General features: G+C 47.8%; 1 protein-coding gene across 1 annotated transcript; it reads left to right on the top strand.

Annotated features, from left to right (window-relative positions):
* Positions 1 to 3,445: 3,445 nt before the first annotated feature.
* On the top strand, positions 3,446 to 11,687 carry CRYBA4 (crystallin beta A4). Its single transcript, XM_010375576.1, has 6 exons — positions 3,446 to 3,468; positions 4,060 to 4,110; positions 4,719 to 4,837; positions 6,916 to 7,057; positions 9,332 to 9,474; positions 11,352 to 11,687. Exons 1-6 carry the CDS (start codon positions 3,448 to 3,450, stop codon positions 11,497 to 11,499), a joined length of 624 nt encoding a protein of 207 aa, XP_010373878.1. The 5' UTR covers positions 3,446 to 3,447; the 3' UTR covers positions 11,500 to 11,687.
* The last annotated feature ends 347 nt before the right edge of the window (positions 11,688 to 12,034 follow it).

The following is a 12,034-nucleotide window of genomic DNA, read 5'->3' as shown; positions in this document are numbered from 1 at the left end:
TGGATGCTGCACAGAAAAGATGGTGACAACGAGCATAGAAGCATTTTATAAAGGCAGATGTGGGTTTGATATGGACAGCGTTTTTTACAGAGTGCTTACTGTAGGCTGAACCCATGCTATCTCGGTCAGTCCCCAGGACAATCTGCCTTATTTGGTACTTTCATTATGCCCATTTCACAGACGAGGAAAGCAAAGGCACAGAGAGGTCAGAGACAGTGCAGGCCAGCCAGCTCTGGGCCTGTGTGCTTCCTTCTCCTGCTGTCCAGCCTTGACCTTGGCCTGAGGCCCCCTGACCTGACTTCCTCTTTGTAGGTAGGGGTGGGAAAGGGTGAGTCTCACTGTGCTCAGCTGGGTTGGATATTGGAGACCTGGGTCTCTTTCTCTTACACACATTGGACCCCATCCTTTCCTGACTTATCGATAGTGACCCCTCCTGCCACCCCCCTTCCCTGCCTCTACCCAGGCCACGTTATCTTACCCGGGGGACAGTGCTGGTGGCCAGGAATATGACTGCCTGTCTCAGAGCCTCCCGCCCTGGGAAGCCCCAGATGCCCACCACATCTTGTTCACCACTGGCCCCAGCACCTAGCTGGGCCTGTCTAGGTGGGGCTTAGCACATAGTGGGTTCTCAGTCAATATCTGGTGACTAAATGGTGGTTCTGATGGATTGGAACAAAAGGTAAGGTACAGGGGAGATAGGGAAACCAAGGCAAAGAGAGAGAAGTAGGGAGGCAGATAGAGAGAAGTAACAAAGAGAGGTGGAGACAGAGACACAGTGGCACAAGGGACATGGACAGTGAAGGAGCGAGAGACGGAGAGACAGAGGTCAAGGTGGGACAATCAAGCCTCAAGATGGCGGAACAGACGCCAGAAATCACAGGGCCCAATCCTCTCATTTCACCAATGGAGAAACCGAGGCCCAGGTGGAACAAGTGACTTCAGCAGTCACACGTTGGGAACTCACAGTAGAGCTGGGGTCAGAGGGAGCCTGGGGAGCTGCTCAGCTAGGTCATCTGCAGTCGACTCCCCAGTCCCAGGCAGGATGTATGGAGGGGACTTCTGGATAGGCTCCTGCCTCTTCTTCAGGGGTCTGGGCTCCCCACGGAACCCAGCTCCGTCTTGAGCTCTCCCTGGCCTGGAGCCAGCTTTGCCTCTGTCCCTCCACCCACCCAGCACCCCCTTGCTTCCCAGCCCCTCCTTGGCCTTTCATCCTGGGCCAAGACTTGGTGGGTGGGGTGTGGGCAGGAACTGCAAGATGGGGTAGCCACTGGAACTGGGGCCAAGATGCCTGTGGTGGGGGCCACCCACCAGTCTAGGCTTCAAAGCCAGGTCATCAGGGGCAGTTCTGTGCCCCCCCAAACCCCCCTAGGAATGGGCTGTCTGCCAGAGGGTGGGGGCAGAGAAGGGGGATGGCTCACCATGCTGGTGGCTCCACTCAGAGCATTTATTATTATTATTATTATTATTGTATCCTTCATTATATCTTTTTCTTTTTTGCCCTGTCTTATGGAGTCAATTTCTTTTCTTTTCTTTTTTTTTTTTTTTTTTTGCATTTTCCTATACTCCTCAGTATAAGGATGAAATTTTAGGATTAACCCCAATTACAGATAAGGAAACTGAAGCAACTCCCTTTCCTTCCTCTCTCTCAGCTCACTTTCTCATACAAATGGAAATGCAAAATGAACTTGGAAATCACATCTTCTTTACTCATGAACCCAGGCTCTTAAAACCTATGTACTCCTGCTTTTTTGATCAATAATTCATAGTAATCATCTTTATTATTAGCAATGACGATGATGAAGATGATGGAAATACTGTAATTTTTTATGTTGCAGGAGCAATTCCAGCTGCTGTTCACGTGCAATTCACATTTATTCTCACAATACCCCTGTCTCTTAGGCTAACGGTAACTTACCTTGTTACACCCATTTTATACACAAGTAAACTGAGACTCAGAGAGATTAAGTAACATGCCTAAAGTTACCCAGCCAGCAAGAGTGGGATGCAAACCCAGGCAGTCTGGCTGTAGAGGCTGCATTCTTAACCTTTAATTTTCATGCCAACACTTCATCAAAGTCATGCATTCTTTTTTTTTTTTTTTTTTTTTTTTTTGAGACGGAGTCTTGCTCTGTCACCAGGCTCGAGTGCAATGGTATGATCTTGGCTGACTGCAACCCCTGCCTCTCAGGTTCAGGCAATTCTCCTGCCTCAGCCTCCCTAGTGGCTGGGATTACAGGCACCCGTCACTACTCCCTGCTAATTTTTGTATTTTTAGTAGAGACGGGGTTTCACCATGTTGGCTAGCCTGGTCTTGAACTCCTGACCTCAGGTGATCCACCCACCTTGACTTCCCAAAGTGCTGGGATTACAGGCATGAGCCACAGCGCCTGGCCTAAAGTCATGCATTTGATAGAGCTGCATTTCACCTCTTAAAGGGAAACTGGTGTTACCACTTTACAGGTCATGAGCAGGACTCAGATATCCTCCAGGTCACCCAGATGGTAAAAGAAGCAGGGCTGGATTTCATCTCAGATGATCTGGTTTCCAGTCATGCTCCTTTCCTATGCTGTAAGAGGCCCCTCATAGGCCAATTCAGAGGGCAGGGTTTAGGGACAAGAGGCACACAGCAAATTGTACAAGTCCTGGGTATTTGGCAAGTGTGCTACAGTTTGCAAAGCATGTTTGCAACTAACAGCTTCTTTATGCTGCCCACAGAGCCATCTGGATTCATCTTCGGGCTTTGTGGACTTGGCAGGCCCTGGCCTAGACCTCTTCTCCTGCCTCACTTCCCTTCAGGTCCCCCGAGCTCCAGGCCAACTGGGCTACCAGCTCTTTCTTGTACATGTGCCCCAAGTTCCCACCTCTGAACTTTTCTTAGAATGCCTCTGCTTCCATCTAACTCTGTACATATCTTCATCCTTCAGAGTCTAGTTCAAATGCCTCCTCCAACAGGCAGCCTATCCTGATTGCTTCAACTGGAAGAGAAAGGGGAATGAGAAGAGGAAAGGAATAGACATTTCCTGAATGTTTACTCTGTACCAGGCATGCTATGTAACCTCACAACAACTCTGTGATATAGTTTGTTTCTGCCCCATTTTATAGGCAGAAATCGAGGGGAAATGACTTGCTCAAGCTCACATAGCTAGGAAGGATGCTTCTGGACTCCTCCTCTAGTGTTCATTCTCCTGTTCTAGTCAGGAACCTTGTGGGGCTAATGAGGGCCAATATTCCACCGCTGTGCTTCTTCGTGGCTGATCCCTGGGGGTGGTGATCTGGTCCATTCCCTCCCTGCTAAAGTCAGAGCTGCTGACAGCTTGCCATTGGCTCTTCAGCCAGGGCTGGCTTTTGTTTCTTCAGCCCAGTTGCTGAGTCGGGGCTTTGTCTCCCAGGGGCCCCTCTTCCCTCCCTGCCTATAAGAGCCTGACCTCGGCTGGTCTCAGATCTGACATGTTCCCTGGGCCTATCTCGGTAAGTCCCAGGTTTGGAGGAGGGTTGGGATCAGAGTTCTGAGTGAGCATCCTGGGAGGCAAGGAGCCCAGGTCCCCAGTCCTAGGGATGTCACTGTGTCATCCTGAATGCCATCCTCACCCTAACCAAGGATGAGCCCCAACCATCAAGACCAGCACCTGCTTCCCTCATTTAAAAACAAAATTATTCCTGTAGCCCTGTGGCCTAAATTTCCAGCATTAGAGCTACCTCTTTGAGCTAGGCATTGTGTTTGGAAGGACTCTCATTTTAGCACTTGCTGGGGTGATGTACCCACCCACCAACAGCCACAGAAATGTTCCCATAACAAGCAGATAAGAGAATACAGAGTGGGGCTTAGAGTCAATGAGACCCAGCAAGGGTGAGTTTTGAGATGGGGATAGGATGGAAGATGGCACTGGTGACAACAGATGGAAAGGACAGGAGAGGGACAGGCCAAAGCCATGCATTGCCCCTAGCCTAGTCACTGCTGGACTCCCCATGTGGATCCTGACCAGGTCTAAGCCAGCCATCTACATAAAGAGGAGAGCAGAGGGACAGGGTGGACGATTACGATGTTCTTCTCTTCTGTAGGAAGGGGCCACGATGACCCTGCAATGCACCAAGTCAGCGGGACACTGGAAGGTAGGAAGAGGCATGGGGAGGGGGTGTCCAGGAGGTGTGTGGAGGGTTCAAGTCCCCAAGAATCCTAGGAGGAGGGTATTATAAATGCCTATTTCACAGAGGTACAATCAAGACTCAGAGTCGAGAAGGGACTTGTATGTCACATACAGGGAAGTCAAATGTGAACTTGGGTCTTCTGGTTCCCAGAGTTGACCTGTTATACTCTTTGGCAGAGATTGCAATCTTTGGGCATGATTTCTTTGACCATCTCTCTGTGTGTGTGTTTGTTTTATAAAGCTTTTGGATTTATCATCAGCCTTTAAAAGCCTAGAAGAACCACATAAAAGTCCAGATCTAGGAATTGTATTGAGAAATTGGAAGGTCTGGCTTGCATTCCCACTTGGCAACCATTGGTGGCACTGGGAAGAGGCCACCCATCTACCTGGCACCTGTGCTCTCTAGTGTCTCACTATCCTTACTGTCCTTGCCTGCCTGGCTCCTGGAGGCATCTGAGTTTGCAATCCCTGCTTTACCTGCCAGATCCTGGGGGGAGCCCCCAACCCCTCACCCTCCATGAGACTCTGATGCGGATCGCCACCTTCTTTTTTTTTTTTTTTTTCCTGGCACAGATGGTGGTGTGGGATGAGGACGGCTTCCAGGGCCGGCGGCACGAGTTCACGGCTGAGTGCCCCAGTGTGCTGGAGCTTGGCTTCGAGACTGTGCGATCTTTGAAAGTGCTGAGTGGAGCGTGAGTCTAGGGGGATACTGAGTTGGGGTAGAGGGTGGACAGGAAGGGACCTAGAGACGGGTGCTAAGACTTTTAGCTATTCTAGGTCCTCTCTTCCTAGTGTGCCCTCCTGAAGCACTGAGGAGTGTGCAGGACTGCCATGTAAGGTTATGCAGGTTGTGCACAGCCCAACAGTGGGAGGGTGTCATTTACCCAGACCCTGCCCACTGGATGAGGCAGCTCTGCGGGAGAAGATCCTTAGAATCCAGGGTTGGATCTAAAAATGTCTCTCCTGGCCATAAATTGAAAGCCAACATCACTCACCAAAAGTAGACAGTAACTATAAAAATGAATATAATGTTTTAATGCTATTAATTTTTAGCTAAACAGTCTTGTTGCTAAGCATGTGGCCCGATCATTTTTTGTAAAAAACAAAAACAAAACAAAAAACCAAAATTAAGAAACAAAAAAAAGAGTGAGAGAGAGAGAGATTGTGAGATGTAGAGAGGTGTTAAGGACACACTAATAACACACCAAGACTTTCTAGACCAGTGCCATTCAGTGGACCTGTCTGCAATGATGGAGATGTTCTACATCTGCACCGCCCATTTCAGAGCCACTGGCCAGATGTGACCATTGAGGATTTTGAAAGGTAGCCAGCGTGACTAGAAAACCGAATGTTTTATTTAATCTTATTTAAGTTTAAATTAAATTAGCTACATGTGGCCAGTAACTACCATATTAGATAGAAAGTTCTAGAAGGTTGGAAAGCAAGTAGAAAGGAGATATGGCCAGCAGCTACCATATTGGATAGAAGGCTCTAGAAGGTTGAAAAGTAGATAGAAAGAGTGTGACCAGTAGCTACCATATTGGATAGAAGGTTCTAGAAGGCTGGAAAGTAAATAGAAAGGAGATGTGACCAGTAGCTGCCATATTGGAAAAAATTTCTGGAAGGTTGGAAAGTAGACAGAAAAGAGATGTGGCCAGTAGCAACCATATTGGATAGAAGGTTCTAGAAGGTTGGAAAGTAGCTAGGAGATGTGGCCAGTAGTTACCATATTGGATAGAAGGTTGTAGAAGGTTGGAAAGTAGATAGGAGATTTGGAGTCACTTAATCCTATGCCTGTGAGTGCCACCTGAGGTCATCTTGGGTGATTTTTACACATCTCATGCTTTAGTAAATACTCTTTTAGCTTCTGATTTGTGCAGGTGGGGAATGAGGGGTCAGATGGGAACAGAGGCTTTCTAGGGGTATGTCCAGCAGGCTGACAGACTCAGCCAGTAAGCAGATAATGAGCTCGGATAGATTCAGACAGTTTATAACTTACACAGACAGCAAAGGCAAGGTGCGCACGGTGTCAGCTTCCTGTGTCCCTTGTCCTACGGGATGACACCAAAACAAAGGGGGCCGAATGACAGGCAGCAGGAATGGTGGGAACCCCGTGGCTGAAGAACTGCTTCCATGCTTCAACGATAGCTTGCTATTGTCACCTGTGGGGTGGCGAGGTGGAAAGCTCCACGTCTCAGAGTGGCCAGACAGGCAGATGAGGAACTGCCTCATGGCAGCCTCCCACAAGAGAGGGAAGAATATGAGAGATGGCCTTGCAGTAGCTCCTCACAAAACTGCCCGTCTCCGACACCCTGGCAGGATCACAGGGAATTCCACCAAGGTGAGGTCAGTCTGTGATCAGCTTTGACTCTGTGGCCTCTGTGGAAACTGACAGAGGAGCAAGGTTGTCAGGGCACCTGTGTGAAGCAGTTTCCCTACCTATGGGACACACAGCAAGTCAGGTCTAGAGCCGGTTCCCTCAACTTCGGCACTACTGATGTTTCTGGCTGGATCATCCTTTGCAGTGGAGGCTGGCCTGTGTATTATGGGATGTTTAGCAGCATCCCTGGCCTCTACCTGATAGATGGCCTTAGAAGCCCCTCCCCTAGTCATGACAACCAAAAATGTCTCCAGGCATTGTCAAGTGTTTCCTGGGGGCACAATTACCCCTGAATGGTTGTGATTGTGACCATTCTAGACCCATTTGCTGGTCTAGAATGTAGGGTGAGGGGGACGCTTACCTCCTGCACGCTCTACCCTCTGTCTGCAGGTGGGTGGGCTTCGAGCATGCTGGCTTCCAAGGGCAGCAGTACGTTCTGGAACGGGGCGAATACCCGAGCTGGGATGCCTGGGGTGGCAACACGGCCTACCCCTCTGAGAGGCTCACCTCCTTCCGGCCTGTGGCCTGTGCTGTGAGTTCTACCACTTCTGCGTCCCGGGGAGGCCCGAGCCCCTCACGTGGGCACTTGGGAATCAAGTGTCCCAGAGCTGAAATTCTCATGTCGCCACTTCAAGCTGGGTGACAAGGGCTGTAGTCTCTTTCCTCTGTAGGGCTCAGTTTCTTCATCTTGAAATGGGGCAATAGTACCAATGTTGTTGGGAAGAAGAACGTATAGCATCTGGCCAGAGCCCACCTTAAGCTCTCTGCTCACAGCAGCCCTGGTTGTGACAGGAGCCCCTGCCAGCTTTGTGCCTTTTTTTTTTTTTTTTTTTTTTTTTTTTTTTTTTGTGATTCAGGGACCCTGAGAGAAGTTGGGTACCAGGGATGGTAGGGCACAGTGGGGATGAAGGGTTTCATTTCTTGCTCCTAATTCGATATCAATGCTCCTGATTTTACATTTTATTGCTGTTTTTGGAGTGTGGGTGGAGGTGAGCATTATTATTCCCATCTCACCGATGAAAAAATTGAGGCTCAGAAAGGTATATTTTAGGCCGGGCACAGTGGCTCACACCTACAATCCCAGCACTTTGGGAGGCCCAGGCGGGTGAATCACTTGAGGCCAGGAGTTCAAGATCAGCCTGGCCAACATGGTGAAACCCCGTCTCTACTAAAAATACAAAAAAATTAGCTGGGCGTGGTGGTACATGCCTGTAGTCCCAGCTACTCAGGAGGCTGAGGCAAGAGAATGACTTGAACCCAGGAGATGGAGGTTGCAGTGAGCTAAGATCGCACCACTGCACTCCAGCCTGGGCACCAGAATGAGACTCTGTCTCAAAAAAAAAAGTGTATTTTATTTTTCAACTCATTAATTTAAAATGACATAAGGCACCATATTTACCATCCAAAATTCTGAAGGAAAATCCTGGTATGGTCCCTTATCTGAAATGCTTGGGACCAGAAGTGTTTTGGATTGTGAATATTTTCCCCAGATTTTGTAATATTTATAATACCTACAGTTGAGCAGCCTGAATCCAAAAAGCCAAAATCTGAAATACTCTGGTGAGCATTCTTTGAGTGTCATGTCGTCACTCAAAAAGTTTTAGATTTTAGAGCATTTTGGATTTTGGATGTTTAGGTTACAAATGTTCAACCTATACATTTATGTCTCTATGTATATATACATCCAGATAAACATCTACACCTATATCTATATAATCTATATATCTTACCTATATTGCACACATAATTTTGCCACAAAAATGGAATCATAATGAGTCTAAGGCCTGGAAACTAGCTTTTCTCACTGAGCAAATGTATCACGATCATCAGTCTAGGTGATTAAATCTCACTTCCATCATTTTTCATAGCTCCCTAGTATTCCATTTTGTGAATAAGTCCATTTGTTCATTTACTCTGCAAACACTCTAGATATTGTGCCAATATGGGACCCGTGGTGGGCTGCAACAGATACAATCCCTCATTCCCAGCAGTTTCCAACTTCTGAATTCATTTAGTTCTCAAAAGAACCCTGAAAAATGGGTATGGTTAGTTTCATTTTATAGATACAGGAACAGAGGCTCAGAAATCCTGTCTAACCTCAGTCAGTTGGTAAGTGGCAGCTGCTTCCTGGTAGGAAGGATTTGAGATGATATCTCTACACTTCCTTTCTCTCTCTCTCTCTCTTTGATGGAGTTTTCGCTTTTGTTGTCCAGGCTGGAGTGCAATGGCACAATCTTGGCTCACTGCAACCTCTGCCTCCCAGGTTCAAGCGATTCTCCTGCCTCAGTCTCCCAAGTAGCTGAGATTACAGGCATGCGCCACTATGCTTGACTAATTTTCTGTATTTAGTAGAGACAGGGTTTCACCATATTTGTCGGGCTGGTCTTGAACTCCTGACCTCAGGTGATCCGCCTACCTCGGCCTCCCAAAATGCTGGGAATATAGGCGTGAGCCACGGTACCTGGCCTCTACACTCTTTTTCTTAACCACAGTGTAATACCTCAGCTTACCACTGGATCCCCAATTTCGGACATAAAGGTTGATTCCTTTTTGTTTGTTTGCTTTTGAAAAAACTGTTAACGATGAACATTCTTGCAGCCTATTTATTCCATGATTATTTTCTTTGTGGAAATTTCTGGAAGGGCAAATGGTAAGGTTTCTGGTACCTGTTGCCTTATTGCCCTTCCAAAAGGTTTGCAAGGAAGGTTGATTTGGGAGACAAGGGCAGGGAGTGTGGAGGCCAGGAGAGGCTCCTGGGTTTCCAACTGGGAGCCTAGTGGTCTGACTGTGTTTCCTGTTCCTGTAGAACCACCGTGACTCGAGGCTGACAATCTTTGAGCAAGAGAACTTCCTGGGCAAGAAAGGAGAGCTGAGCGATGACTACCCTTCCCTCCAGGCTATGGGATGGGAAGGCAATGAAGTAGGGTCCTTCCACGTCCACTCTGGGGCGTAAGTGTATCCAAGTCTCTGCCTGGCAGGGGAGGGAATATTGGGAGGGGTAGGGATACCTCCTGTGAAAACTGTGTGCTGGGGACTTTTGTGCTCTGATGCCCACATTCCAGAGGAGAACACTGAGGCACAGGGAGGTATCAGGCAGAATTTGAGGGATTGAAACCCAGATCATACTGGGTTTAAGCCCAAAACATATTTATCGGCCCCTGTAATTAGCTTCAAGCTCAACTGGATCCAGGTGCTACAGCAGGTATCTGTCTCCCCTCCACAACCCCCACCTGTTGCCCTGCCTGCCTGTGTGTGGCTATATTCTTAGACGAGAATGTAAAGAGCTTCATCTTTACATCCAGCCATAGGGAAAGACAGTGGTCTCAGTGATTCTAGTAAAGGTTCCAAGAAAGGTGCTCATTGGTCCAGCTGGGTCCTGTGCTCAACTCTGAACCAATCACCGTGTGCACAGGAATGGGGTGTTCTGATTGGCTAGGTTTGGTCATGTGGTCATTGCCCGATTCAGCCTCATTTTCTCAACTTGGCTGAGAGCAGAGGCAACACGGTCTATGGCCAGGAGTAGGGAGAATGAATGCCCCCAGCCATAAAGAAACAGGTGTGGCTCAAGCAACCTGCTCAAAGTCCATCAGCAGGTAGGTAACAGTCCAGCTTCAAACTCAGCATTGACTGGTCCTTTCCTTTCCACCCAGGAGGTGGCAGGTGAAGGCTAAGGTGTGAGATTCTTATTTAGGGAGGACATCAGAGCCACTTTCTGAGGTGTCCCTTGGCTCCTGGTAGGCAGGGGGCAAAGATGGGAGGTAGGGTTTTTCATCTTTTTTTTTTTTCTTTGGTTTTCTCAGGAACCACCGAAGAATCATGTTGTTTTAGAGTAAGAGGGACCCCTTGTAATTCTCGAGTTCACTTCCTCTTTTACAGAAAGGGAAATGGAGGCTTGGAAAACCAGACACCAATCCTTGTCCTGAACAGAGTAGAAATCAATGAATTGGGCCAGACGCGGTGGCTCACGCCTGTAATCCCAGCACTTTGGGAAGCCGAGGTGGGCGGATCACCTGAGGTCAGGAGTTCGAGACCAGCCTGGCCAACATGGTGAAACCCCGTCTCTACTAAAAATACAAAAAATTATCCCGGTGGCTATGCCTGTAGTCCCAGCCACTAGGATGAGGCAGAATTACTTGAACCCAGGAGGCAAAGGTTGCAGTGAGCCGAGGTCGCCCCACTGCACTCCAGTGTGGGTAACAGAGCGAGACTCTGCCTCAAAAAAAGAAAGAAAGAAAGAAAAAAGAAATCAATGGACTGAAATGATAGCTTTTTTCTTGGAAGTGCCCCTGGATAAGGAAGGGGAATGGGGAAAGAACAAGACTTCCCATTCCTTCACTTGTTCTTTTAATCAGCAAATATTTAGGGACCCCCCTTCTTCTGTGCTAGACTTTTATAAATTTATGAAGGTGGAGATAACGATGAACAAAGCATACACGTTCCTACACTCATGAGCTTACCTGCTGGCAGAGGAGGCTGATATTTTACAAATAATTTGAAAACTATCGAATTACATGAGTGCTACAAAGGTATAATAAGGGACTGTGGCCTGATTTGGGGAATGAGTCAGATTGCTCTCATAATCAAGCTGAGCCATGAAGGACAAATACAACTTGTTTAGGAAAAGAAAGGCTGGGATGGTGCTTCCGGCAAAGGGAATGGCACGATCAAAGGCCCTGTGGTAGGGGAGAGAGCATGGCACATTGTGAGCACTGAAGAAAGGCCAGGATGGCTAGAATTGTGTGCGTGTGCATGGATCCCTTTGCCCCTGTGTTGGTCATCATGCTGGTGTCTCTGTAGAGTAACCCTCTGCCTTTTCTCTTTTCCAGTTGGGTTTGCTCCCAGTTTCCGGGCTACCGAGGATTTCAGTATGTGCTGGAAAGCGATCACCATTCCGGTGACTACAAGCATTTCCGGGAGTGGGGCTCTCACGCCCAGACCTTCCAGGTGCAGAGCATCCGCAGGATTCAGCAGTGAGCAGGGGCGCAGCACGGAGGAGCGCATGCGTGCTTGTCTGCAATGGAGCGCTCTGGAGGCTGTGGCGTGCTCTCTCCTTCTGCCTCGCCCTGTAACCCGTGTGAACCCAGCACCCATGTGAACCGGTCCATGCACACAGTCAGCACAAAAAACTCAAACGAATAAAAAAATAGAAAAGTCCAGTATTAGCTGTGCTTTTCAATTTTATTATTCTTTTCGAAGAACCGTTTTTTTAGCCTTGTTTTCTCTATCATTATTCCACTGAGTTTTACTCTTCGATTTCAGTATTTCCTTTCTTCTATTTATTTCAGGCCTACTTTGTTCTTAGTTTTTCTAGCTTTTTTTCAAGGCAGACTTTTGGGTCATTAATTTTAGGCCTCTCTTTCCCCCACCCAGTACAGTCATTTAGCTATAAATTTCCCTCCAAGTATGACTTTAGCTGCTTCCCATAAATATTAATTTGATGTGTTTTCATTATTATTCAGTTTGATGTTTTCTAGTTTCACTTGTGATTTTTTTTTTCTTTTGACCTGTG

This window comes from Rhinopithecus roxellana, chromosome 13, assembly GCF_007565055.1.
Source record: "Rhinopithecus roxellana isolate Shanxi Qingling chromosome 13, ASM756505v1, whole genome shotgun sequence".
Taxonomy (NCBI): Eukaryota; Metazoa; Chordata; class Mammalia; order Primates; family Cercopithecidae; genus Rhinopithecus; species Rhinopithecus roxellana.
This window is presented reverse-complemented; position numbering and strand designations above follow the sequence as displayed.